At 43.9% G+C, this 23,557-nt stretch overlaps 5 protein-coding genes across 5 annotated transcripts; 1 reads left to right on the top strand and 4 right to left on the bottom strand.

Moving 5' to 3' along the window:
* Nucleotides 1–5,368: 5,368 nt before the first annotated feature.
* On the bottom strand, nt 5,369–7,412 carry O0I10_002924 (uncharacterized protein; the record flags this gene model as incomplete). Its single annotated transcript, XM_058483000.1, has 4 exons — nt 5,369–6,351; nt 6,411–6,589; nt 6,671–6,998; nt 7,052–7,412. The coding sequence occupies 4 exons, from the start codon at nt 7,410–7,412 to the stop codon at nt 5,369–5,371; spliced, it is 1,851 nt and encodes a 616-aa protein (XP_058346089.1).
* Nucleotides 7,413–8,531: 1,119 nt separating this feature from the next.
* Nucleotides 8,532–13,452, bottom strand: O0I10_002923 (uncharacterized protein; the record flags this gene model as incomplete). The annotated part of the gene is made up of 12 exons (XM_058482999.1): nt 8,532–8,808; nt 8,871–9,837; nt 9,897–10,347; nt 10,423–10,638; nt 10,701–10,930; nt 10,989–11,908; nt 11,974–12,389; nt 12,482–12,799; nt 12,871–12,942; nt 13,009–13,085; nt 13,148–13,216; nt 13,284–13,452. The coding sequence occupies 12 exons, from the start codon at nt 13,450–13,452 to the stop codon at nt 8,532–8,534; spliced, it is 4,182 nt and encodes a 1,393-aa protein (XP_058346088.1).
* A 2,367-nt stretch (nt 13,453–15,819) lies between these two features.
* Nucleotides 15,820–16,975, bottom strand: O0I10_002922 (uncharacterized protein; the record flags this gene model as incomplete). The annotated part of the gene is made up of 2 exons (XM_058482998.1): nt 15,820–15,986; nt 16,087–16,975. The coding sequence occupies 2 exons, from the start codon at nt 16,973–16,975 to the stop codon at nt 15,820–15,822; spliced, it is 1,056 nt and encodes a 351-aa protein (XP_058346087.1).
* A 709-nt stretch (nt 16,976–17,684) lies between these two features.
* On the bottom strand, nt 17,685–20,022 carry O0I10_002921 (uncharacterized protein; the record flags this gene model as incomplete). Its single annotated transcript, XM_058482997.1, has 10 exons — nt 17,685–17,944; nt 18,039–18,120; nt 18,183–18,537; nt 18,611–18,675; nt 18,760–18,844; nt 18,925–19,121; nt 19,241–19,314; nt 19,371–19,607; nt 19,668–19,908; nt 19,972–20,022. The coding sequence occupies 10 exons, from the start codon at nt 20,020–20,022 to the stop codon at nt 17,685–17,687; spliced, it is 1,647 nt and encodes a 548-aa protein (XP_058346086.1).
* Nucleotides 20,023–22,102: 2,080 nt separating this feature from the next.
* Nucleotides 22,103–23,554, top strand: O0I10_002920 (uncharacterized protein; the record flags this gene model as incomplete). Its single annotated transcript, XM_058482996.1, has 3 exons — nt 22,103–23,014; nt 23,080–23,308; nt 23,367–23,554. The coding sequence occupies 3 exons, from the start codon at nt 22,103–22,105 to the stop codon at nt 23,552–23,554; spliced, it is 1,329 nt and encodes a 442-aa protein (XP_058346085.1).
* Between the last annotated feature and the right edge of the window lie 3 nt (nt 23,555–23,557).

Here is a 23,557-nt window from a genome sequence, read left to right as displayed (position 1 = left end):
ATGTCATGCACACTTTTTTTTCACGTATGGTGTATTCCCCCGTTCCTTTTATCCCGTGTACATATCAATGCATGAAATCGTATGTATTGAAAGCAAGTTGCTACGCGTAAATTAAGCTGCTTCTATACAATGGCTATCTGCTGTCCACGTAAAAAAGGGAGGTTGCTGCATAACTTGAGACAATCGAGCAAAGGCTTCGCGCGTGTTGTAGTAGAGTGACAAGTCTGTGAACGCTGTTTGAGACATGGAGTGTTGAGCAGCTGCTGGAATGAACGCTGTTACGATTGATTGTGGCAGAGGAGCGTGCAAGAGCGTGTGTTGTGTCAAGAGACTCGTGTGTTGTAGTGGGGTGTACACGCCATGGACTTGTCATTCAGTCAAAGACAATCGGATCAAGGAAGTTGTAGGATTGACATGATGGGTTGAAGCAGGACAATCGTTCGCAGATGGTAGTTGTACTTGAATGGAGCAACAGTTGAGAATGGGAGGAAGAGGCAAATAAGCTGGGAGTGGAAGAAGTGGGAAATTAAGTAGCAGGTTGAGATGACATTTCTTTGTTCAAGCGTTGTTCACCCAAATCCTATTGGATCAAGAAAGTTAAATGATGGGCATGCTGGGCTGGAGCAGAGCAATCGTTCACATGCATTGGATTGAGCAACAAAGGTGAATGGGAGGAATGGGCTATCAAGTGGCAGTTTACATATGATTTCTCTGATTTTGGATGATCCTTTTGTGTTTGACCGTAGCTCAGTCAAATCCTCTCGGATCAAGAAAGTTGAATGATGGGCATGAGGGGCCGGATCAGGACAACCGTTCATATGCATTGGAATGCGCAATGGTGCTGATTGGAAAGAAGTGGCTGTTAGCCGGCAATAATGTCTGTTACTGAAAAATGCATAAAGTAATCATACATCGACCCTTCCATTCATGCAAAGGTAGCTGTGTTACACAACACGACCCTCTGCATCTTTTGCTCTGCCAGGTCCTAGCTACTTCACAATGAAAAAAATCACTTATCATATAGCATCACGCTTACAGCATAGTAAAGACATAAAGGTGCCTGTATCTCAAGATTTCACAATGAAACGTGGGGTCTTTAAGAGAACAACATGCTCGGCGGGGTGAAAGCGATCTTGTGTCAAAGTATGAAGTCCATCAGGGCCAATCCCAGATTTCGCAATGTCGCCACCAGCCAAACTGGATCCGGGGGGTCGACCTCTTGAAACTTTTTTCGACGACCAAAAAATATTTTTTGGGCTGTTTGCAACATTGAACGCGAAACTTTCACACAAGGTGCTGTTGGCCAAACCGAGCCCATTGCTCTATTCAAAACCCCACGTTTCATTGTAAAGTTTGGAGATACAGGCACCTTTATGTTGTGTGCATGACTATATATGACAAGTGGTCTTTGTTCATTGTGAAGTAGCTAGACCCTGACAGAGCAAAAGATGCAGAGGGTCGTGTTGTGTAACTGGGTTAAAAAGTTTGGTCTTCAGGACCAATGCATGACAGGTACGCAACCCTCATTTTCATGTCATACATTGGCAGCTAATAGCCACTTTCGTGCATTCCCAACTTTTGTGCATTCCATTGCATGGGAACGATGCTCCTGCTCTAGACATTCATTTCCATGATTAAAGTAGGTTGATCCGAGCTGATTTGACTGAGCTGCGGTCAAAGAGAGATTACATCACTCTGGACACAAAGCACGCTCGATGTAGCTCAACCGATGTAATCTTGTGTGAGCGTAACTCAACCAAATCAGCTCGGATCAACCTACTTTAATCATGGAAATGAATGTCTAGAGCAGGAGCATCGTCCACCTACAATAGAATGCACAAAAGTTGGGAATGCACAAAAGTGGCTATTAGCTGCCAATGTATGACATAAAAGTGAGGGTTGCGTACCTGTCATGCATGGTCCCTGAAGTCCAAACTTTTTAACCCAGTTACCCAAAGAGGTCCTTCTGCATCTTTGGCTCTGCCAGGGTCCACCTACTTGACAGTGAACAAAGACCACTCTTCATATACCATCACGCTTAGAAACATTAAGGTGCCTGTATCTCCAAACTTCATAATGAAACGTGGGGTCTTTGATAGAACAATGTGCTCGGCTTGGCCAACTGCACCTTGGGTGTAAGTTTCACGATCAAGCTTGCCAATCCCAGATTTCGCAATGTCGCACACCAAGCCAAACTGGATCTGGGGGTCGACCTCTTCAACGACGACGACCAAAAAATATTTTTTGGGCTGTTTGCAACTTGTTGAACATGAGGAAACTTTCACAAGGTGCTGTTGGCCAAGCCGAAGCATTGCTCTATTCAAACCCCACGTTTCATTGTAGAAGTTTAGATACAGGCACCTTTATGTTTGTAAGCGTGATGCTATATGAATGGTCTTCGTTCAATGTCAAGTCGCTGGACCCTGGCAAGGCAAGAATGCAGAGGGACCTCTTTGTGTAGCTTTCAGCTACTTGCATGACCAGAAAAGGATGGAAGGATGATACTGTATACTAAACGAGCAATATCATACATTGCGAGCTAACAGCCATTTCCTCACAATCGGCAATGTTGTCCACTCTGACATGTGGGCGATTCTCCTGCTTCAGACATTCATTTCCATGATTGGATTATATTGATCCGAGTTGATTTAACGAGATACGGCCAGAAGGATTTACATCAATCACATCTAACCATGCTCCTATGTTGCTCGCTGAAGTAACCTTGTATGAGCGTAAGCTCAGCCAAATCAACTCGGATCAACATAATCCAATCATGGAAATGAATGTCTGACTTGAACGCCGTTCACTGTCATAGAATGGGCTGCCGGTTGTGAAAATGGCTGTTGCTCGCAATGTATGGGATATTGTCAATAATTTATTCGTCTTCCGCTCTTCCTAGTCATACAATAACTGGTAAAGGTCCCTCTGCATCTTTTGCTCTGCCGGGGTCAACTACCCGACAATGAACAAAGACCACCGCTTCTTATAGCATCACGCTTACAAACATAAGGTGCCTGTATCTCAAACTTTACAATGAAACCAGGTTTTGAATAGGGCAATGGTAGCTGCTCCTAACAACGCAGCAGTGAAAGTTTCGCGTTCAATGTCGTAAACAGCCCAAAAAATATTTTTTGGTCGTCGAAAAAAGTTTCAAGAGGTCGACCTCCCGGATCCAGTTTGGCTGGTGGCGACATTGCGAAATCTGGGATTGGCCCTGATGGACTTCATACTTTGACACAAGATCGCTTTCACCCCGCCGAGCATGTTGTTCTCTCAAAGACCCCACGTTTCATTGTGAAATCTTGAGATACAGGCACCTTTATGTCTTGACTATGCTGTAAGCGTGATGCTATATGGTAAGTGATCTTTGTTCATTGTCAATCGCCTCAGTAGTAGTGCCGAAGATGTAGAAGGGCTTGTTTGTGCAACGCTGCCGAGCACAGGATCTGAAGGATTAATGCTATTGGTGGACAATGCATGAGAACCTTTGCCCTGGCCTGCGTATAGTAAGGCCTGCCTATTGTGGTTGCCCGTATGGAATGGTTAGTTCTCATATAAGATTGTATAAGAAGATAGCCTACACTGAAAACTGTTATAGGTGATCATGGTATGTTTATGTCCTCGTGCCCATATTGCATTACTGCTCACTCTTTGTTGAACATAATGAATTAAGCTTTACAATGGACCAAGCTTTCTTTATTTGACAAGCAGTATTGTTGGCCATCATCATCGCTCTCGGATTTATTATCTTTTCAGCATGAACATTAGAGGATTTACAATACTTTTCGTCTATCCGCATGTGAACTAGGAAGCTTTAGTGAACGATACATACGATGATGCAAACGATCCGATCCCCCTTTACGACCTTCAAATTTCTATCTCCTCTTTCAATCTAAGTGATCCACATCTTGCACATACAAGCTAGTAGTTCGATCCCCTTCTAAATAACATGATGAACCCAATTTTCACACAATGGAAGTTGACGAGTAGCACATTGTATTATGGATGTTTATGAAGTAAATAGGATAAAAGACCAGCATTGAAAATTGAATAAGATACGGGATGGTGAACTACATAGAGGCAATAGAGAAAAACGTGACCTTGTATTCTTGGTTGTTGCCGTCATAATCATCCTTCATCCATGATTGCAATATAGCTGCTGCGTGCATTGACTCGAGTATTCCAATATCATCCATGGCTGTAAACACCTTCTTTCGTCAATTCCATCCCATCCATCATCATCATCCTCAGCCGTATCCACATGACATGATCAATGGTCCCTGCTGACAACGCGTCAAACAATCACCATGGTTTTCATCACTGCCTTGATTGAACCCATCCACCATAACCATTCCAAATCCAACATGTTGGTAGATAGAAGACCCAGAGATCGCTGCTGATACGCTTCCTTTTCCATCCAGCCCTTGGTCTCCCTCTTTGTTGGTCATTTCCCATCGCATCTCAACCAGCTTGAGATTGCTTGTGTTGCGGCGTAGTCGACGGCTGATATGGTATCATCCAACCTAGACCTCACGTTTTAAATGGACCAAGGGGAACCAAACCAGTCAATAGATCCACTTCCTTCCATCCCATGTACCAAAGCAATGCAGTATTCAAATCCATATCCATATCGATAGGAATTCGTATGTATTGAAGCACGTTGCTACACGTAAATAAAGTTGCTTCTATACAAGGGCTATCTGCTGTGGCACATAGCAAAGGCTGTAAGGCAAGTTGCTGCAAGTAAAGAACGCTGTTGGAGACAATGAAGTGAAGACATTGCTAACTGCTGCAATGAAATGCTGTTACGATTGGTTGTAGCAGAGGAGTATGCAAGAGAGTGTGTAGTGTCAAGAGACTCGTGTGTTGTAGTGGGGTGCACACGCCATGGACTTGCCATTCAGTGAAAGACAATCGGATCAAGAGAGTTGTAGGATTGACATGATGAGTTGAAGCAGGACAATCGTTCGCAGGTGGTAGTTGTATACTTGAATGGGGCAACAGTTGAGAATGGGAGGAAGAGGCAAGAAGATGAGAGTGGAAGAGCTGGAAATTAATAGGTCGGACACCTCTTGTATAAATGCATGAACATTGTACATCAATTCTTGATTATGAGATTGCCGGTCTCGAGCTCATACTACCGATCCCGGTTTACACATGCACACAGCTTCATTGTTCCTCATTCCATTGGTAATGTTGCCAAATTGGTGGTGTCCATTGTTGATGATGACTTCTACCACTGCTTTACTCATCAATAACACTATTATAGGTACCCGGCATTATGATTCTCATTTCGCTCGAACCTTACTATTATTGCAAATGATGGTCATTGTACTTTTATCATGGATAAATAAAGATATATAGCGTTTTAAAAGAGGGAGGAAATAATGAAAACAAGTGAAGCGGCAGGGGTCAAGTATGTCATCATGGAAGACAATGACAACAAAGGAGCTGCTATGCTTTCGGAGGCTGCAGATTCACCATTGGGAGCAATAGCACCACGATTATTACCAACATTAGGACGATCAGAAATATTACCATTAGCATCCATGTATCGGCCTTCTGTGTATGCTGGGAGGGGTGGTACATCATCCTTGTCATCGAATTGGAGTTGCTTGCATACAGCTTCTGAGCGCTTGGTGATGTATTCCAAAAGACCCACTTGATCTTTGGTCGTCTTGAACATGCCCGACTCGAAATCTTGGGCTACCCAACCATCGGGTTTGCCAGGTGAATGTGGTTGAAGAGATCGGTCCCAAGCAATATCTTCTTTCAGCATGTTGACCCACGCTTTAAGTCGTGCATCCATCACGGATGGCTTGAAGAAACGCTTGACAATGGTCTTTAGCACTGTTTCAAATTCAGCCTTGTAATGGGGTGATCCAAGCAACTTTTCCACTAGTGGACGTGATGAATTAGGTCGTGCGTATTCTTGGTAGGGTACGGTCATGAGGTTCATGTTCTCCAAATTGTTGCCAAAGGTCTCATCAAAATCGTAAGTGATGATAGCCCATTGGTGTGTCTTTAGATCTTGATTAATGTAGTAGTTGCTGGCTTGATACCAAAGTCCATCCCAGCTTGCTGACAAAAAGTTCAAGGCAAGATGAATCAACGTATGTTTGGGGATCATCAACTTGTTCCAATCCTGCTCGCTGGATTGAGGAGTAAGAGCAGCTAAATCACGCATAAAACCAATCAAGGGAACCAAAGAATTATTCTTGTGGATGCTCTTGTCTTCACCCTTATCTTCAAGCTTGTATGTATCTTCAGGGTAAAGAGCAAGGTCGTCGCCTTTGTATTCAAGGTTGCCTTCTTGTTGTTCATTCATGCTGTTTCCTTTGACGGTTTCACCTTTAAAAAGCATGCCAATGTCAGCATTTCGATAAATATGGAACATCATATACACGTACCAGTAGCAGTGCTCTTCCAATCACCACCATGCAAAATATTGTCAATAAGGTGCGTGGATGCATCATCGGTTAGGAGATACAATCCAAATGGCTGACCATTGATGTACAGTCGTACAAAGCTTCCAGAGAGAGTAGCACCACCAGCAGCAGCGAGGCAATCAAGCATCAACTTTTCTCTCCTATACAACGTAAACCCCCACCCCCGACTTTTGTTAATACACCAATAAGGGACAACGTGGACTGCATGAAAAGTAACTTACACCATGGTCATATCGGTAGCTTCAGCACGTAGTTTCAGGGTGGTACGGCCAAATAGTAATTCCTTGGGTGAACCTTTAGGGCTGAACTTGTTGAGCTTGAGCTTATAGCTTTGTTTGGCAAACTCCTTGGAAGATTGACCGCTGGTGGAAAAGCCAACCCCTGTGTATGTATGCACCTCATTACTAGCAATGTACGTCATATGATCAATTGGCACGTCTTTCAAATCCCCTTTAGGATTTTTGAGCATTGCACTGAGTCCTGTAGTGTTGCTGGTTTGAAGGATGATGGTGGCCACCTCGTTTGATCGATTCATGTTTGTAAATAGAGCTGTAAAAAAGTTTAGTAATCAATCCAATGCGTGCTATCCATTGCATACTCACTAGGATAAATGGGATTGAAGGCTTGTGGCAGGGCAGGTACATCATAGATGGTTTGTGATCGACCATAAAACTCGTTGCCAGTGCCAACGGTACCCTCTTTCATTTTACGTTGACTTGACTCAGGCTTGTTTTGTTGCCCATCAATGAGCACATATTGGTATGTGTTGGAGGGTGAGGGTGCTGCGCCTGTAAAAAGATTGGGAGACTGCTTGCTACGATCCAATGGATGGATCTTGCCATCCACCGAAACACCGACCGATTGTGATCCTTGTGGAAATGCTATGACCGAGTATTGGACATCGCCGGCAGAGACAAGGTGACAAAGTAGTAAACTAACTAAAAGGCAAAAAATGCTACGCATATATAAAGATAAAGGATTAAGTAGTAACAAGAAATGAGAAAGGGATGTAGAGCGTGATGAATGGAGGGTCTTTTATAATAGGGGAGGCAAAAACGATGATGCTGCGTGATCCAACGTGAGATGGGATGATGTATAGGCACAAAGTGGCGTCTTGGCAGCAGTAGTTGCAGCAGCAGTATCCGCTTTAGTTTACTCATAGTGCCATGCAAAACGCCTCCGTGGTCTTTTTTCTTTTCTTTTCCCTTGTTTCTATAGGTGTTCCTATCTCCTTGACTCCAAGGAACCTCCTAATTTTTTCTTGCACCGATGTCTTATAGCTGCCTCAGCAGGCTCCTTTCTCTAAGATCATCTATTGACACATTATGCAAAGTTTACTATAATGCCTATCTCGTCATTAAGGTTAAACAAAGCCCCAATGGTCATGTTGGATCCATATTGGTGTTGATGTAGGGAATGTTTATTGTTTGGTAGAGCACATCATCAGAAATGAACATCCAATAAGCATCGCGTACTGCATCATGCTATTAGTCTAACGCATGGCTGTGGTCTCCATGGAAAATGTCCGCGCTCTCTACACTACTACTACTACTACTGCTGCTGCTTGCCGCGTGTGCTTGGTCTTCCACTCCCTTCTCCCATTCCCCCCTGCATTACTCGTTACTGAGATACACTTAACAACGGAGCTCTTTACAAAGGGAAAACGCTATACACGGATCACAATTGACTTGGGCATGGTTTCATGCTTCACCAGTGATTATCATCAACGGCTTTGGTCTTTGACCTTTATTAATCAAAGTGACATCGTATGATTGTGAAGGGACCACAACAGCTATCGATCGTCGTTCTGCGTTTATGTTGGTCATCAATGATGCACATGTTGTAGTATTGTAAAGCCCATGAATTTACACAACCCATTGAAGATGCAGCACTTTAGCCCAATTTTGTTTTTATTATTGGTAAAAAGCCAACGGTATATTGCTTGCTGAAAGGAAGGTAATGATTGATTGTTATTGTACAGCGAGGTGTAAAATGGGTGAGTGAGTGAGTGATTGGCGTGTGTATATTGTGCGTGTATATATAAAATGCATTGGGAGGTTGCGTGTGTGATGATGATGATTCTTATCCAATGAATGATTCGAGTTGTACCTGGATCTTGTCGCAAGTATCAGCTGGTTGACCCGTTAAACGACACCGTTTCCGCGTATCCAACATCCAATTGACGTATTCGTTTTCCAAGAGTTGGGCATCCACTTGATTGAGTAAATTGAATATGACCAGCATATCATGTCGCAACATTGCTACTCGTTCACGGCTGAAAAGAAACTCAACAGCCATCCTATGATGATCCACATTGAACCAGCGATGCGATGTTCCATTTTCCAAAAACAGCTGGAAGCTAATGCAGCAAAAAGTGTCAGTCAATCAAATACAGGAACCCGAGATATTATAGTTACACACCTTTCCTCTTGCGCATACATAGGTTGCAGATCTGTTTTGAGCAATCCATTTTCTAAATCACGCAAGTACACCGCACGCGATGATGATCGTGGTAAGAATTCTCGTTCCATTTCAGCGTTCGTCGTCTTTTTGCTGCCACCAAACAACCATGCTACAAGGATCCAAAGCACCACAACACCCGCCAATCCTCCACGAATTGATAATGGCAATTCCGAAACAAAGTCGACAGCTGTGTTGAAATAGGTAATTGCTTGACCCAAAAGAGAATCATCCTCTTTGGCTGTAGCCGATGATGTTGCATTAGCAGCAGCTGCAGGGCTACCGTTGGTACCATTGGTCAAAGCTGCGGCTGGCTGCTTTTCATTTTGATCATCCGTTGTTGCCTTGGTATTGCCAGCAAGCTTATTGGCCTCCTTTTGTAAGATGGGAATAAAGGTGGCAAGACTTTCGCCCATGCCCTTGAGTGCTGCCTTGCTAATCATGCCTTTGACAAGCACGCTCTTGATAAATTTGACGCCCATGCTGCAAGTCAGCTTACATTGAGACTTGTTGACCCAAGAAATGCAGTATCGGATCGAAGGCACAAATGCATCTGCATATGGTAGCTGTGCAGTCTTGGTCGAGATTTGCACCACATAACGAATGTAATCTTCCTTCTTGTGCACAACCTGGGTTTCCACCACCTCGGCTTCCTTGAGCTTCACCATAGGATTGTTGACAGGAAGGATGTACTTTAACGTACGCTGCTGCTTCCCTTCCACATTCACCCAAGGATCCACACGTAAATTGGTGCCATTGCTTGCTGTGTTCTTCATATCCCACACGGCAGTATCATCTCCAAACATATAGTCATACAGCTTCTTGGCTGACACTGGCAATTCCACTTCACTCTCAATCTTATCCATGTGCTCGTCACAATTGCATGATACGGGTCCCTTGGGGATTTGGATGTGTGATGGGATGTCATCTATAACAAAGGATCATGAATTGGATTGCACTTTGCCAAATAAAGATTCCAATACTTACCATCACTACCACTAGAAGATCCTTTCTTAGAAGCGGGTTGCCCACTTGGTGTAGGAGAATTGTTGCCTTCATCACTAGATGACTCTTTGTTGGATGGCTGATGTTGTCGTTTGTGCATGTCTTCAGCATAGGCCATTCGGCTAGGATCAAATAATCCACTACCACCTGCAACAGTGGCCGCCATCATAGCAGCTGCAAGTGCACCCGACTTGGGTACAGGCTTGGATGCACCTGAGCTCTTACGTCCTTTGCGTTTCTTTTTGGATTCAGGCACTGGTGACATGGCAGGCTCAGGTTGATAGATCTCGGCAGTCTTTTCTGCTTCTTTGGATACTTGCTCAGTCGCCGTCGTGGTGGATGATGACTTTTTCATTTGGTGTGTGGTCTTGCTCTTTTGTGCCGATACTGTCAAACTCTGGATCACATCGTACAATGTTTGCACAGGCAATGGCTATATAACAAAAATCAACGTGTCAGCAACGGCAGCCCTTGCATAACTTCCTTCCCCCCTTTTTCAAATACTTGCATCATTCGATTTGGCATTTTCCACAGCGAAGCGTAAACGTTCCATCACCATCTCAACGTCATTGAGCAATGTCGTAATTACCAATGGTTCGTTGCCTTTGTTGAGATCAATGGCAAGTGCAATATTCTTGGCGGGGCCATTCTTGGTAACCGTATCCTTCATACTCATATCGCGTACCAAACGCACACTCTTGATATCTCGTAACCTGACAGCGACCTGTTTTTATCGCATTAGCTACCTTCCTCCTTGCATGTAAACCTATTTTAAGCGATACTTGCCGTATGGACACAATTCATCAGAATGCAGCTGTAGTACCAGAAGGTCTCTTGCGTGATGAATGCACGACCCGTGTATGAATAACCAAACTTGGAGATGGGATTTTGCAATGATCCTTCCAATTGCTTCTTGAGTTCTTGATCAAAGGTATCCACGGCCGTGGGTGAGCTCACGATTTCATCAGGCATGTCATCATCGTCCACGGGTTTCTTTTTCAAGGAACCAATGAAAGCTAATGGCTCAAGTTAGCATAAATGTCACACAGAGAGTTGATTGATCACATTACTTACCATCCAAAACAACTTCATTTTGTGCTACGCCGCCAAACAAATGCCGCAATTCCTTGTTTCGTGCCTCCAACTCGGCACTATAGCCATTGAGCTCCACTCGGGGGACACCAGTATCATCCGATCGAACAGGCCATACAATAGGATGTCCTTCGTTATCCATACCCGATGCCAACATACTAGGAATGGCTGGTGACAATGGTGAGGATGGCACAGGGTCTTCTTCGGGATGAGAGGATGCAGCACCACCAGCACCACCAGAAAACATGCTTGGTACAAGAGCCCATGGAATACCCCATGATTGTTGTTGTTGTTGTTGTTGTTGCTGTTGTTGTTGCTGAGCGGCAGCAGCTGTGGAGGATGCAGCTGTGGCAGTGGTATGGTTGGCATTTGAACTCATTGCCGATGCAAAGGTTTGTGCACCAGCAGCTGGGGAACTTGGTACCGATGAGGAAGTGATATTGGCAGGTGCAACGGGTTGAGCCTTGGACGCTTCGCTGACAAGAAGAGGTGTCAAGGTAGTGGATGTGTCAAGGGAAATTTCATCTTCATGGTCGGCGGATGTTGAGAGAATGACTATGGAAGGTTCACCATTGCTATCATTGGTTGTTGTATGGTTGTTGTTGCTAAGCGATAATGCTGAATCATTGGAGATAGTAGATTCTGGAGCCGATGATGCAATGTTGACTGTGGGAGGAAGCGATGAGTGACGAGTGGGAACTGTGTTGGGTTGAGGAGTATCGGAATCGCTGCCGGATTCAGTGCCGTTCGTTGTGGTAGTCGTCGTTGTGGTAGTTGTAGTCGTCGTTTGAGTGTGAAGATGTAACTTTTCATTTTGAAGCATAAAACGCTTGGCTCTTGCAAATGCTGCCATCCATTCACGCATCTCATTTTCAGTTTCTGCCTGCAGAAAGAAAGGTGGCCTATTGTATCCAATTGTTAGTAACCACTTGCATTGATAATGTAGTAAATGGGATCATACACTTACTGCTGTACACAAACAACTTCAAAACAGAATCGTCGATCTGCAGCATCGGTCACGGGTTTGATATCACAAAGAAGCACTGAGACACGTTCACCGACTGTGATGGCACCCTTGAGCTTAGGATTGACCAAGCATGTACCAAAATAGCCATCATGTAAAAAGAAAAACTTGCGTGTCCAAGTCATACGTGATACACGAGTATAAAGATAGCCCCATTTGTTACACGATGTAGGTTTGTTGTTGCTGTCATCGATGGAGGATAAATCAAGCGAGTGGCGATTGTTGGACAACGGCACCATTGCCGAGGAACCATATCGATCCAAATCGCGGAGTGGCTGGGTTTGTTGGAGATATTCAGCCTCGAGCTGCTTGCGAGCCGTTTGGAGTCTGTGCAACTGATAATCGCATGTGCTCCGATCCTTTTTTTTTTATACATTTCAAAAGAAAGCATTAATGAGCATTCCCCCATTGCATATATATATATATGGAGAGAGAGAGAGAGACAACTTACATCCACTAGCCATTGCTTCCATGCAGCCAAGCTAGAATCGAGTTTAGCCCATACTTGCTTGCCACCATCAAAGTCATGGAAATGAGCCAAAGTTGCAGAAGAAAAGCTGTCGACAAGGCAATGCTCCAAAAGTGATCGGAACTGAAGAATGCGCACAACGTGTTGTCCTGACATACGCACATACGCTTTACGTGCCTCGTGCAAGCGGAAGGCTTCTTCTCTTACAGCCGATGCTTCCTTGCTCTTGCTTTGTGATGTGTACTTGTACAACTGTGCCTCGTACCGCTCCAATGCCTTTTCGTGCTGCTTACGAAACTCCTAAAATGATGCAAAATGGGCAATGTAAGCTCAACGTAAACCATACTATTATGCCAAATGCCCCCACGTACCTTGAATTCCTTTAAATGTGTCTTGACGAATTGCAAAAGCGGTTGGATGAAATTGTCTTCAAGGTCGGTTACCTACAATAGATAATCAGATATCTTATCCCGCCATATCCCTCATCATCCATGATTGTGTATACTTACAAGCTTTGTCTTAAAAGCCAAACTTGTTTGCAAAGCATCAGAGAAACTTCGAATGACAGCACCCGTAAAATTGGGGTCTACATAATCATGGTGTCATTATCTTTGATACCATTCCATTATCCTATCTCCCTTTTCTTACCAATCAAGGCACTATCGATGCCCACAGGAATAGCCTTCTTGCATACATTGTTGGTCTCGAGATTGAATTCTAAGAGAGAGTGGAATAAAAACAGGTTGTTACCAAGGGGAACATGTCCAACGAAAAGGTCACTTACTATTGAGTTTATCCGTATACAACTTGAGGTGCTTTGATAATTGCTCCAGCCACTTTTCCAAAAGGTCGATTTGCTCGTCAAAGTGCAATGCGTTGGCTCGATAAACCGGCGAATCGGTTACGGCATCGTGGAGTGTCAGTATGGTGGGTTGACAGGTGCCGGATTGCATACTGGTCGGTTAACGTATGCGACAAAGGGTGGAATGACCAGAACGTAGGTGAATGTGAGTGAATGAGGAAAGCAAAGGGAGAGAGAGAGAAAGAGGATATTCCTGGTGCAGTAATGTCTGTTCGAGAGCGTGTACAAATAAGGGGAAAGTAAAAGAGAGAGAGAGAGAGAGAGAGGGAAGTAATGTAGCAAAAGGCGGGCTTGGTTAAACTTATTCATCCCCGGCATTCATACAGCAGCAGCCAGCAGTACACACGCCCATCAGCCTTTACCCGAAATAACCCCATTGCCCCACACGCGCCTCACCTTATCCAAAGTTTAACTGCTTTTGGCCATCATCCCCTTCCACACACATATCGATTACATCCTATCATACTATCATCATCATTATTAAACTCACACCATCCAACCTGTCAACAAGAAAACACCAACAATTGACAGCACAACGTTACTATGGAAACGATAAACATGTCGCTAGATGCATAATCAAACAACCTTGTCCATTTCCCCTTTTCTCGCTTCCTTGCTTTTTCCTTGCTACCTCGCTTAAATAAACCACACCTTGTGCGGGGATCATAGATCGTATACTACATTTGGCATCATATTACATGTCACTTTGACTGATAGCTACATGTTCGAGAGTATGCAGCAAACTAAGTTTTATGCTTACATGTTTGCTTCTACTAACGCCTCATGCATTATTCGTACACAGTCTCTGTGTGCTTGTAACTTTCTCCTGCATGCTATTCTTGGCCATTGCCCTATCTTGTTCTTTTCAGCTGTTGTTGGATCTGAACATTGGAACACGAGGAAAGAAATCCTAAATGAAGGATAATAGGGGGGGGCGCATGATAACATAGCTTGACACGCACATCATACCAGAAAAGGAAAGTGCATTTTTATGTCCTCACGTTGCTCGTGGTGCTGCAAGTAATAGCACACCGCTTTTATGATCAATGCCGGCACCCAACAAACCATGCATCTTTCTCTTGGATCATTGTGAGCGATGCCATTTAGCATACCATATGCAGTACTATGGATTTGTAGCATGGGCGAAAGTGCTTTTTTTCTTGTTCCAAGTATTGGATTACGTATTTCGGTGTACTTTACACGTCATAAACGTCTTTCAATTGACGCATGAGGATCGTCTTGTCTCACGTACCCCTATCTCCGGTAGTAGCTTTATCCGAACAATGACAGCCATAAGGCAATCGAGTACGTGGAACTTGATGATACAAAGAAGAAGGTCTAAAATGATCCACTTTATACACGACGCTTGAATCTGTAATCATAGCTGTGAGTGTAAGCTGCCAGGTAGTAAACTTTCTTGTGCCTCACAAGAGCAAGGCTTGCATTATCGTCGTTATGGCCCTGTATGTCGGAGGATACTCTTAATAGGGATCTTCAGCGCACAATGTAGACCTTTAGATTAATGCAATATAGTAGGTCTCCCAAGTGGTGTATAGGTAAGACAACGTGCCCTTGATGTGCCGAGAATAAAATACAAACAACTAAAGCCTTGTTGATCCTGCTACTGTACTTTCCACTAAACAACGTCATTCAATTTTGGATACTGTGCGCCTTTCGAGCATAGCCTAACAGGATCTTGTTGCCATGGAAACAGGCACCACCACAAGAATCTTAGTTTGAGAACCGCTATTGGATGATTGCTTTTCATCACCAACGACTAATTTCATTTTCTCTGCCATGATGAAATTACGTCTGACATGGTCAGCCTATGATGGCATTACATGTCGCGTCGTCCATGGTTACTAAAGTTCCCATGATTTCCTGTTTTCATTGTTTGAATTGATCCTGGTTGTACAGATCTCTCTAAAAACGAGCCATGTACCCATATGACCAGCCGTTGTAAATAGGATGCTTGATAAATATTGCAAAGGCAACTTGTAACCCATTCTTAAAAGGGATCATGTGAATGATAATAAAGGCACATATCGTCGTGATCATCTTGTCTATGTACGATCTTCATTAAAGTGCACCACCGGTTTTCACTCTGGCAAGGAATGATAGGTGCATCGTGTCGTCGCTGCTACTGATTAAGAAAGATAAATTGATCACCATTGCAGCAAACGACAACCACACCACCATTACAGCTAACAACATGTATGCAAGATTTCAGAGTCAACAAAGAAAAGAGGAGAAAAAGATGCATGCATCGTTTTATCGTCATTGATGAAGATGTAGATTCACTATACAATTAGGAAGGTACGGTTGTTATTCTGTACACGCGATATAGAAAGCACTTGAAGAAGAGTATACTGGCGAAGCATAATGGGCAAGAGACAAAGAAAAAGGAAAAAGGAACGGCATATATGGTTGTTGTGTTGTATGTCATCATCCACCCTTATTATCGTTGAGATGAAGTAGTGGTGCTGGTTGCGTCGTCGGTCGTCCTTGGGACTTGTTTGTACATAGCATCCTTGGGTACTTGCTGTCGGTGGATTCGAATGTGTTGGCTAAGGTTATCCGATCGTGAAAATCGTTTAAGACATGTGCTGTATGGACATTCATAGGCTAAGAATGAAATACGATGCATGTAAGTCTCAACCTGGTTTTTGGCCACATGACATGGTGTCCCATCCTCTAATCCATCCCATTTCATTGTGCAACTTACGTTTTTCCTTGGAGTGTATCGATCGATAATGGCGTTTGACATGTTCAGATCGTTTGAACAACTTGCCACATGTAGGCTCAGTGCATTTGAATATACGTTGTTCAGTGTCATCAGGAGATTCCGGTGATACCCTACGACCTGCGTGTTTGCGCTCCTTGTTGGATGATGATGTTTTGCTTCGTTTGGATTTGGTAGTTTTTCGCCGTGTTGTAGGCTTTGCTGCTGGTGATGATGGTGCTGTTGTTGATGGCTTGGCTTGAAAAATGGGTTCAGATCCATCGATTGCAGCAGCAGCAGCAGTAGCAGCAACAGCAGCAGCAGCTGAAGATGACGACAATGGAGATGGTGAACGAGTATCCATGGTGGATAATGAAGGTGATTCGCTTGCATCACCAACATTGGTTTGAAGCGATGTTGCTGCGGAAGGCAAAGAAGATGGTACATAAGACACCGTAGTAGGTGGTGATGGGGGCATCATAGTGTTTGCACTTGCAGTGCTGTTATTGGTTGTAGTGCTGCTGCTGCTTATCACAGGCAATGGTGGTGGTGCCGGCGGGAATAAAACAGGACTGAACAATGCACCATACGAGAACCCGCTGAAATCAATAATGGGATTCATGTGGTAGCCACCATTACTTGTAAGGATCGGGTGCGGTAGCTGTTGCTGATATGGGTAATGGAGTTGATGATGATGATGATGCGATTGCTCAACAGGTGATGCTGGTGCCCCAAAGCATGCTGGTGCTTGCTGTAACTGTTGTTGATGATGCAGCTTGTGGTCAACTTGATCTTCTTCTTCATCGTCACTGTCACTTTCCAAATAATGACGACGCTTTCGGGATTGGAGCCAAGGTGGTGATAAGCTGGGTGATGCAAAATAGTGATCCATGTTGATTTCGTAAAGTGAAGAGAAGAATTGATTGATTGTTCAAAGTAATGAAGAAAGAAAGAGAGAGAGAGAGAGAGAGGAGAATGGGTGAGTGCTGCAAGGTGACTTTCTCTTTATATGTATTTTTGGAAGGTGCGGGCCGACGAGAACAAAGCTGTGAGCTGGACGTGCATATATTCTAGTTTTTTTTTCATGTGTTTTACCATCTTTGGTTTCGAGCATGCGTCGTACCATCATTTGCTATTAGAGACGATCGTAGTGCATGCACTCGCATATATAGCACACACACACACACATACGGGTGCTACCCCAATCACTCACTTTAATCCATGTATCCCCCCCAAGCAAGACGTTGTGCTACCAGCAAGGCTCTCCAATGATTTGTTATCTGTGCGCATTACTCTACTCGCACATATACCATTTCAGCATCGTGATATGCATGCGTAGATTGCATCGTTGTTAAAAAGAGAGTAGCGGGCATAGTTGTTTGCTTGGCAATGTGCGGCACTTGCTTCCGAAAAGGAACCTACTCTGCATGTACACAGACCCAGCCATCACTACTTTTGACCAGCTCAAAATGCAACAAACGCATGACGTGAGATCCGTAATTATTATTCGCTGATTGTGTGGGTGTATGTACGTGCGTGATATACTATGTCATTAAATGTATATGTGGTGTATGTGTGAACGTGTGGGTGTGTGGGTGTGATCATGTGTTGTTGGTGCTAGTGTTGGCTCCTCCATAATGATGTCTTGCGTTGCGTTCCAATAAGCCTTGTTCTTCTTGCTCCACGTCTTCTGAATCGACATCAGCATTGTCGCGTGGTTGTCGGAAGAGTGCCACGATGAATCCGAGTACAAAGATCACCACAAACGCCCACTGTGAGTAGTAAAAGACGATACCAAAGAACGGCGTGTTGACCGTGATCCGATCAATCAAAGTGGATGCAATCGTCGGCGTGCAAATTTCTATAAGAGTTAATGTCGTTAGTTGGATCTTTGCATTGCAGCTTCAAATACACATCTCCCATCGTCAACTTTATTTTTCACTCTCTCTGCTTACCAGTTGGTGCATAAATATCGCACGGCACGATTTTCTCCGTATGTTCGCTGCAATCCCGCTGACCTCCTTCCGTATAATTACACTGCAGCAATCATGTCAGCGCATATTCTAAATAGTCTCATGACATTCATCAAATTCACTTACATAAACTTGACTTCCAAAATGAGCATAACCAGGCGCAACCACAGCTGTGAGAGAATAGTTGAGCGCAAGTAGAGCCAACATGAGCAACACCGATGCGAAAAGCAAGCCCTGTGGCATGGTTGCACCTTTGCGAATACGGAACAGTGCAACCCACAAGAATCGGACGCCAATTGTGATGATACCCGACATGGTCGCCATAAAGAAATACACGACCACAAGCACCATGAAAACATAATCAAGCGGAAACACCTTTGCAAGCTCCACCAAAATAAAGTTGATCGGGTTGAACAGATCCGGATGGCTGATAATGTATCCACACTTGTTGCCGCATACGGAATAAGTAATCTTGTCCACACTTGCATATCATTGCATGCAAATCAATTTAGTTTTCTTTGTGCTTCAATAACTCCACATCCTTTTTTACTCACATGGTCAAGAAAATCGAAGCCACCAGGACCAGTGTCAATACGAGCAATAACAATCCAATTATCACCTAAGCAACAACAAGAACAAAAAAGGTTGCAGCATGTTGTTAATCATCCCCCACTTGTTACATTGCATGTACCCTTATCCATACCTCGAATGGCCTTAGTGCTCGTAGGATACGATGAAAAATGCTTGCTTGATCTTCTTGAATGGTTCGCATACGTCGTGTCAAAATCCTAAAAGGATACACATGGAGATGGTACGTGCCACATGAGTGTCACACAAGTATAAAGCCATCGCGTTGGTTGCACAGTACCTTTCTTCATCATCCAGATTGTCGAGTTCACGCTGGTCACGGCTACTGATCGGCTTGTTGGTCCCTGCGTAATGAGCTTGAATCTCTCGTTGGCGTTCACGGTTCACTGCCAGGCTATTATCCACATCTTCGGTCTCAGCTTCAATGCGACGACGTCCTTTGATCAAGTTGAATGGTAAAATAGATAACCCAGGTGCCTAAAAGATCACAAAGTTTTCGCCGAATCGTGTCAATACTTGCACAAAGAAATTGGGGTTTGCCTGGTACAGGCGATCATTTTGATGCTGTCCCACCCACACATATCACATTGACTCACCGTGTAAACAACAAAGACCACCATCCCGAGAAAGAATAGGCAGGCAACCAAGAAGGAAAGTGACTTTTCTCCATCTATGGCACCCCAATAATGAACATCAATCCGGATATAGATGATACAATGCACTTACTGCTTTCTGTCAATAGCTTTTCCAACCAATCTAGATCAAGTTTGGGTGGTCGATGACTTGGCTTGACGAATAATCCAAACAAGAACAATAGGACCGAGATAACAATGAAGAATGACGTATATCGTAGTGCACTGCTTGCTCGTTGCTGTCGTGTTTGTTCCTCGTCATATTCCTCGTAGTAAAAGTAAGCAAATGGGATAAGGAAAAAGATGAACAATGCAATCATGCCATAGCACACTATATCAAATTAGTACATGAAACCACACATACACACACACACTATGCTCGTTTACGTACCATAATAAACGATCTGCACGGTGAGCGTCATCCAAAAGATAGTATCAGGATCAGCCCAAGACTTCTTCATGCCCGTATCAGAGTCCACAGTCGACGATACAAGGAAGATATCGATTGGCACAAGTGCTAACGTTGCAAGCACCAAGGTCAACGCCAGAATGGTGACGATGGTTGCGAATGGTTCTGATTCTCGTTTGTGCTGGTAGTAGCGTGTGAATCCAACGCTGAAAAAGAAGAGGCTCTACAGTAATGCCAAAGTTGTTAGTCGCCCATTGAAGGAATGGAATGAACAATAAAGACGTACTGCAGTGACGATGCCATACACTGTCCAAGCTATTCCAATGACGGCAGGCATAGTGTTGGAGATAAGATTTTCGGTAAAGTGAAGTGTAAAGGACGATGCTTATTGCATGAACTACATTGTTGCTCCGAAAGGATGTCTTTCTTTTCCCTTGTTCTTTCAACAATGATGACACCCTTGGGTAATATGTCATGAACTTGGTCTATTTATCTTTCCATATCGCTTATCATATACTATATGAATGGACCATCAAAGGACATGTCTCCATCGATACCAAGTCGGGCTTGAGGCATAAGCTTACTATCACCACCAATCATCTTTGACACATACACGCAGCGGTATCGAGGTGGATGATGGCAACATTTCATCATCACCATACAAGCTTAATCCCCCCACCCATTTCTCAACAATCAATTCTGTAATTCGGATTAAAGGTTGCCGTTGTGTGATACATCATCGTAGTGTGAGTGTGTGTGCGTGTTGAGCATAATCAAAATGCGTGTGTGTGTGTGTGTGTGTGTGTGTGTGCAACCAAGCGAGACCATGAAATAATAAGGCTCAGCTTGTGAAACCTTATCGAGCAAAAAAGGATATCCCGATGAACGGACCATGCAAAAAAGTTGGTGATGGTCTAGGTTCCTCTTCCAGCAGCAGCAGCAGCAGCAGCATGATGCAGCGCAAACAAGTCATGTGCACATAAAGACGCATGCAACGCATGCACCTAATTTCTGTCTCGCAGCAACAACGAATGTGGCTATCCACCCAGTCCGATTTTCATCTTGCCCGAGTCATCACCAACATCATAGTCACCACCTCCATCACCATTACCATTATGGCTGCGCACTGACTTTTGGTTGGATACCACTATGGGCATCATCATTGGAACATCACCACACATGCACATGTAATGTTGCATATTTCATTCATGGCAGCACACCTGCTGATGACAATAATAATAATGATACTTGGCTTGTTCCAGTCAATAAGACAACAACACAATAAGGCTGGATCGATAAACAATAAAAAACGCTTGCAGCTACTTGCATCCAATGCTCAATAATGAAAACAATGTCCATTTATGTCACCTGCAAAAGGGATCTATGTATCGGTTGTTGACGTAGCAGGTCTTTCGACCTAGTATTCCAAGATGTTGACCAATCACGGCATCCTTTTCTTGTGTGGATGGTTCCCATGCCCGTTGCCAACTGCAAATAACGATGTTGTCACGCAACATGTCTTTGCTTTATCGCACATGTCAAGAAGACGGGTCTTGAGAGTCCCATGGATTGGATGGTCATGCATTGGTCTTTGTCGTGTAATCATGGCAGCTCTTTGTTGCTTTACTATTTGTGTTCATCGTTGTCTTTGTGGCATTTGATCCCATTCAATGATGGATCCTTTGTGGAGTACGCATTGTTATCATTTTCCCCATAGCTTGTGTTGGTGTGTCTTTGAGTAGCGAGCTGATGCATACTTCCTACGTTTACAAGAAGTGGACAGCATTACATAGCCCAAGCAAAAGAATCGGAAACTCTTTTTTTTTGGGGGGGTGGCATTAAATCATCGATACCATGCCAAATAGATGGGTATGGAGGAGACGGATGTGTTTGTCAAAGGGCTCAAGCAGCAAAACAAGAAAAAGTGATGTAAGAGCGAGCGCTGGGAACAGCAGATAACCTAAAGATCACTTACCACAAGCGAAAGCAGGCCTTATTTACGTATACCCTTCTTGTATAATTCATTTTGCTACATGTTAGCCATGCCACCATTGTATTCATCTTATTTTCCCACACACATGATCATCATCCGACGTTGATCGCGTATCTTTGACAGGTAATGTGAGGGGTTGTATGTTACCAATTCCTTCTTTTATAATGGCACTCTTAATCTTGAAGGAGCATTGAGCTGGGCATATGGTGTATATACTCTTTTCGATATTTGCGACAATGAAAGGTTGTAGTAGAAGAAGAGCCTGTCACCTGAAAACCGTAACCATGGTTGTTGACCCTGATGTTTCAAGACAACATGAAACACTAGTAGAAGTGAATGGATCTTGTTCTGGAATGAAAGAAGCAACCTATATAAAGGGCGCTCATCTTTACCTCATTTTCTCTTTCGCTTGTTCTAAAACAAAATGGTTAAAATATCCATCTTTGCTTCATCCGTTCTTGTTTTAGCTGCTAGTACGACTGTAGCAGCTGCAGCCTCGATCCCAGCAACATTCTTTGATCCATGGCGTGGTATTGGTGGTGACGATAATAGCTATGACCGCTTCCTTGCACCCTTGTATCGTTCTTCTGATACCGAGATCATCAAGGATTCCTACATCATCGTGCTGAAAGACCATGTGGATGTTCATGCACACTGCCACCGGGTAACAAACTTCAGCAAGAAAAAGCGTAGCCATGACGACGAGCTTGATGCCATGGAAATGGGCATCCGCCAAACGTATCATCAAAATGGATGGAAGGGATATGCAGGTCGCTTCTCACCCACCATGATTCAACAAATACGCAGCTCACCTGAAGTAGCCTACGTGGAACATGATTCGATGGTGTATGCCTCTGAGCTTCAACGCAATGCTCCTTGGGGATTGGCACGTATTTCGCATCGACGTGGTATTTCGTTGTGGACATTTAACAAGTACCCACATGATGAAAATGGCGGTGATGGTATCAATGTGTTTGTTGTTGATACCGGTATAAACATCAATCATGTTGATTTCGAAGGTCGAGCCTCTTGGGGTGCCACTTTTGCAAGTGATGGTGACACAGATGGAAATGGTCATGGGTCACATTGTGCAGGTACCATTGCAGGTCGTCGCTTTGGTGTTGCCAAACAAGCTATGCCGGTTGCTGTTAAGGTTCTCAGTGCTCAAGGTTCCGGTAGCAATTCAGATGTACTTGCAGGCATCAACTGGGTCATTGAAAAGAGCCGTGCTGATCGAGAAGAAGCTAAAAAGAAAGGTGCTCGCTATAAAGGTGCCGTTGCCAACATGAGTCTTGGTGGTGGCAAATCACGTGCATTGGATCAAGCTGTCAATAGTGTATGTGTCTTATTATAGAATCCATATTTTATTAACACTACTAACATTGCATCATGAAATTGAAGGCTGTGGAAAGTGGTGTTGTATTTGCAGTAGCTGCCGGCAATGATGGTCGTGATGCCTGTCAATATTCACCCGCCGCTGCAGAACAAGCTATCACTGTGGGTGCAACCAATCTACGTGATCAACGTGCTTACTTTTCAAACTATGGCCCTTGCGTTGATGTATTTGCTCCTGGCCAAGATATCATGTCTGTATGGAATAATGGCAACTATGGCACAAACACCATCTCAGGTACGATACCATGACCCTGAACCCCTTGTATAATATATAACTTGTTTGTTGCATTTAGGCACATCCATGGCATCTCCCCATGTCGCTGGTCTCGCTGCGTACTTTTTGAGCATGGAAGAAGACGATGATGTCTCACCCAAGGTCATCAAGGACAAGATCCTCAAAACTGCTACTCGCAACATGCTTACAAACATCCCACGTGATACGCCAAACCTCATGATCTATAATGGTTTCCTCGAGAATTGAGTT

This window comes from Lichtheimia ornata (genome assembly GCF_029851405.1).
Source record: "Lichtheimia ornata isolate CBS 291.66 chromosome Unknown scaffold00009, whole genome shotgun sequence".
NCBI lineage: Eukaryota > Fungi > Mucoromycota > Mucoromycetes > Mucorales > Lichtheimiaceae > Lichtheimia > Lichtheimia ornata.
Note: the sequence above shows the minus strand (reverse complement) of the source record. Positions and strands in the feature narration are given on the sequence as shown.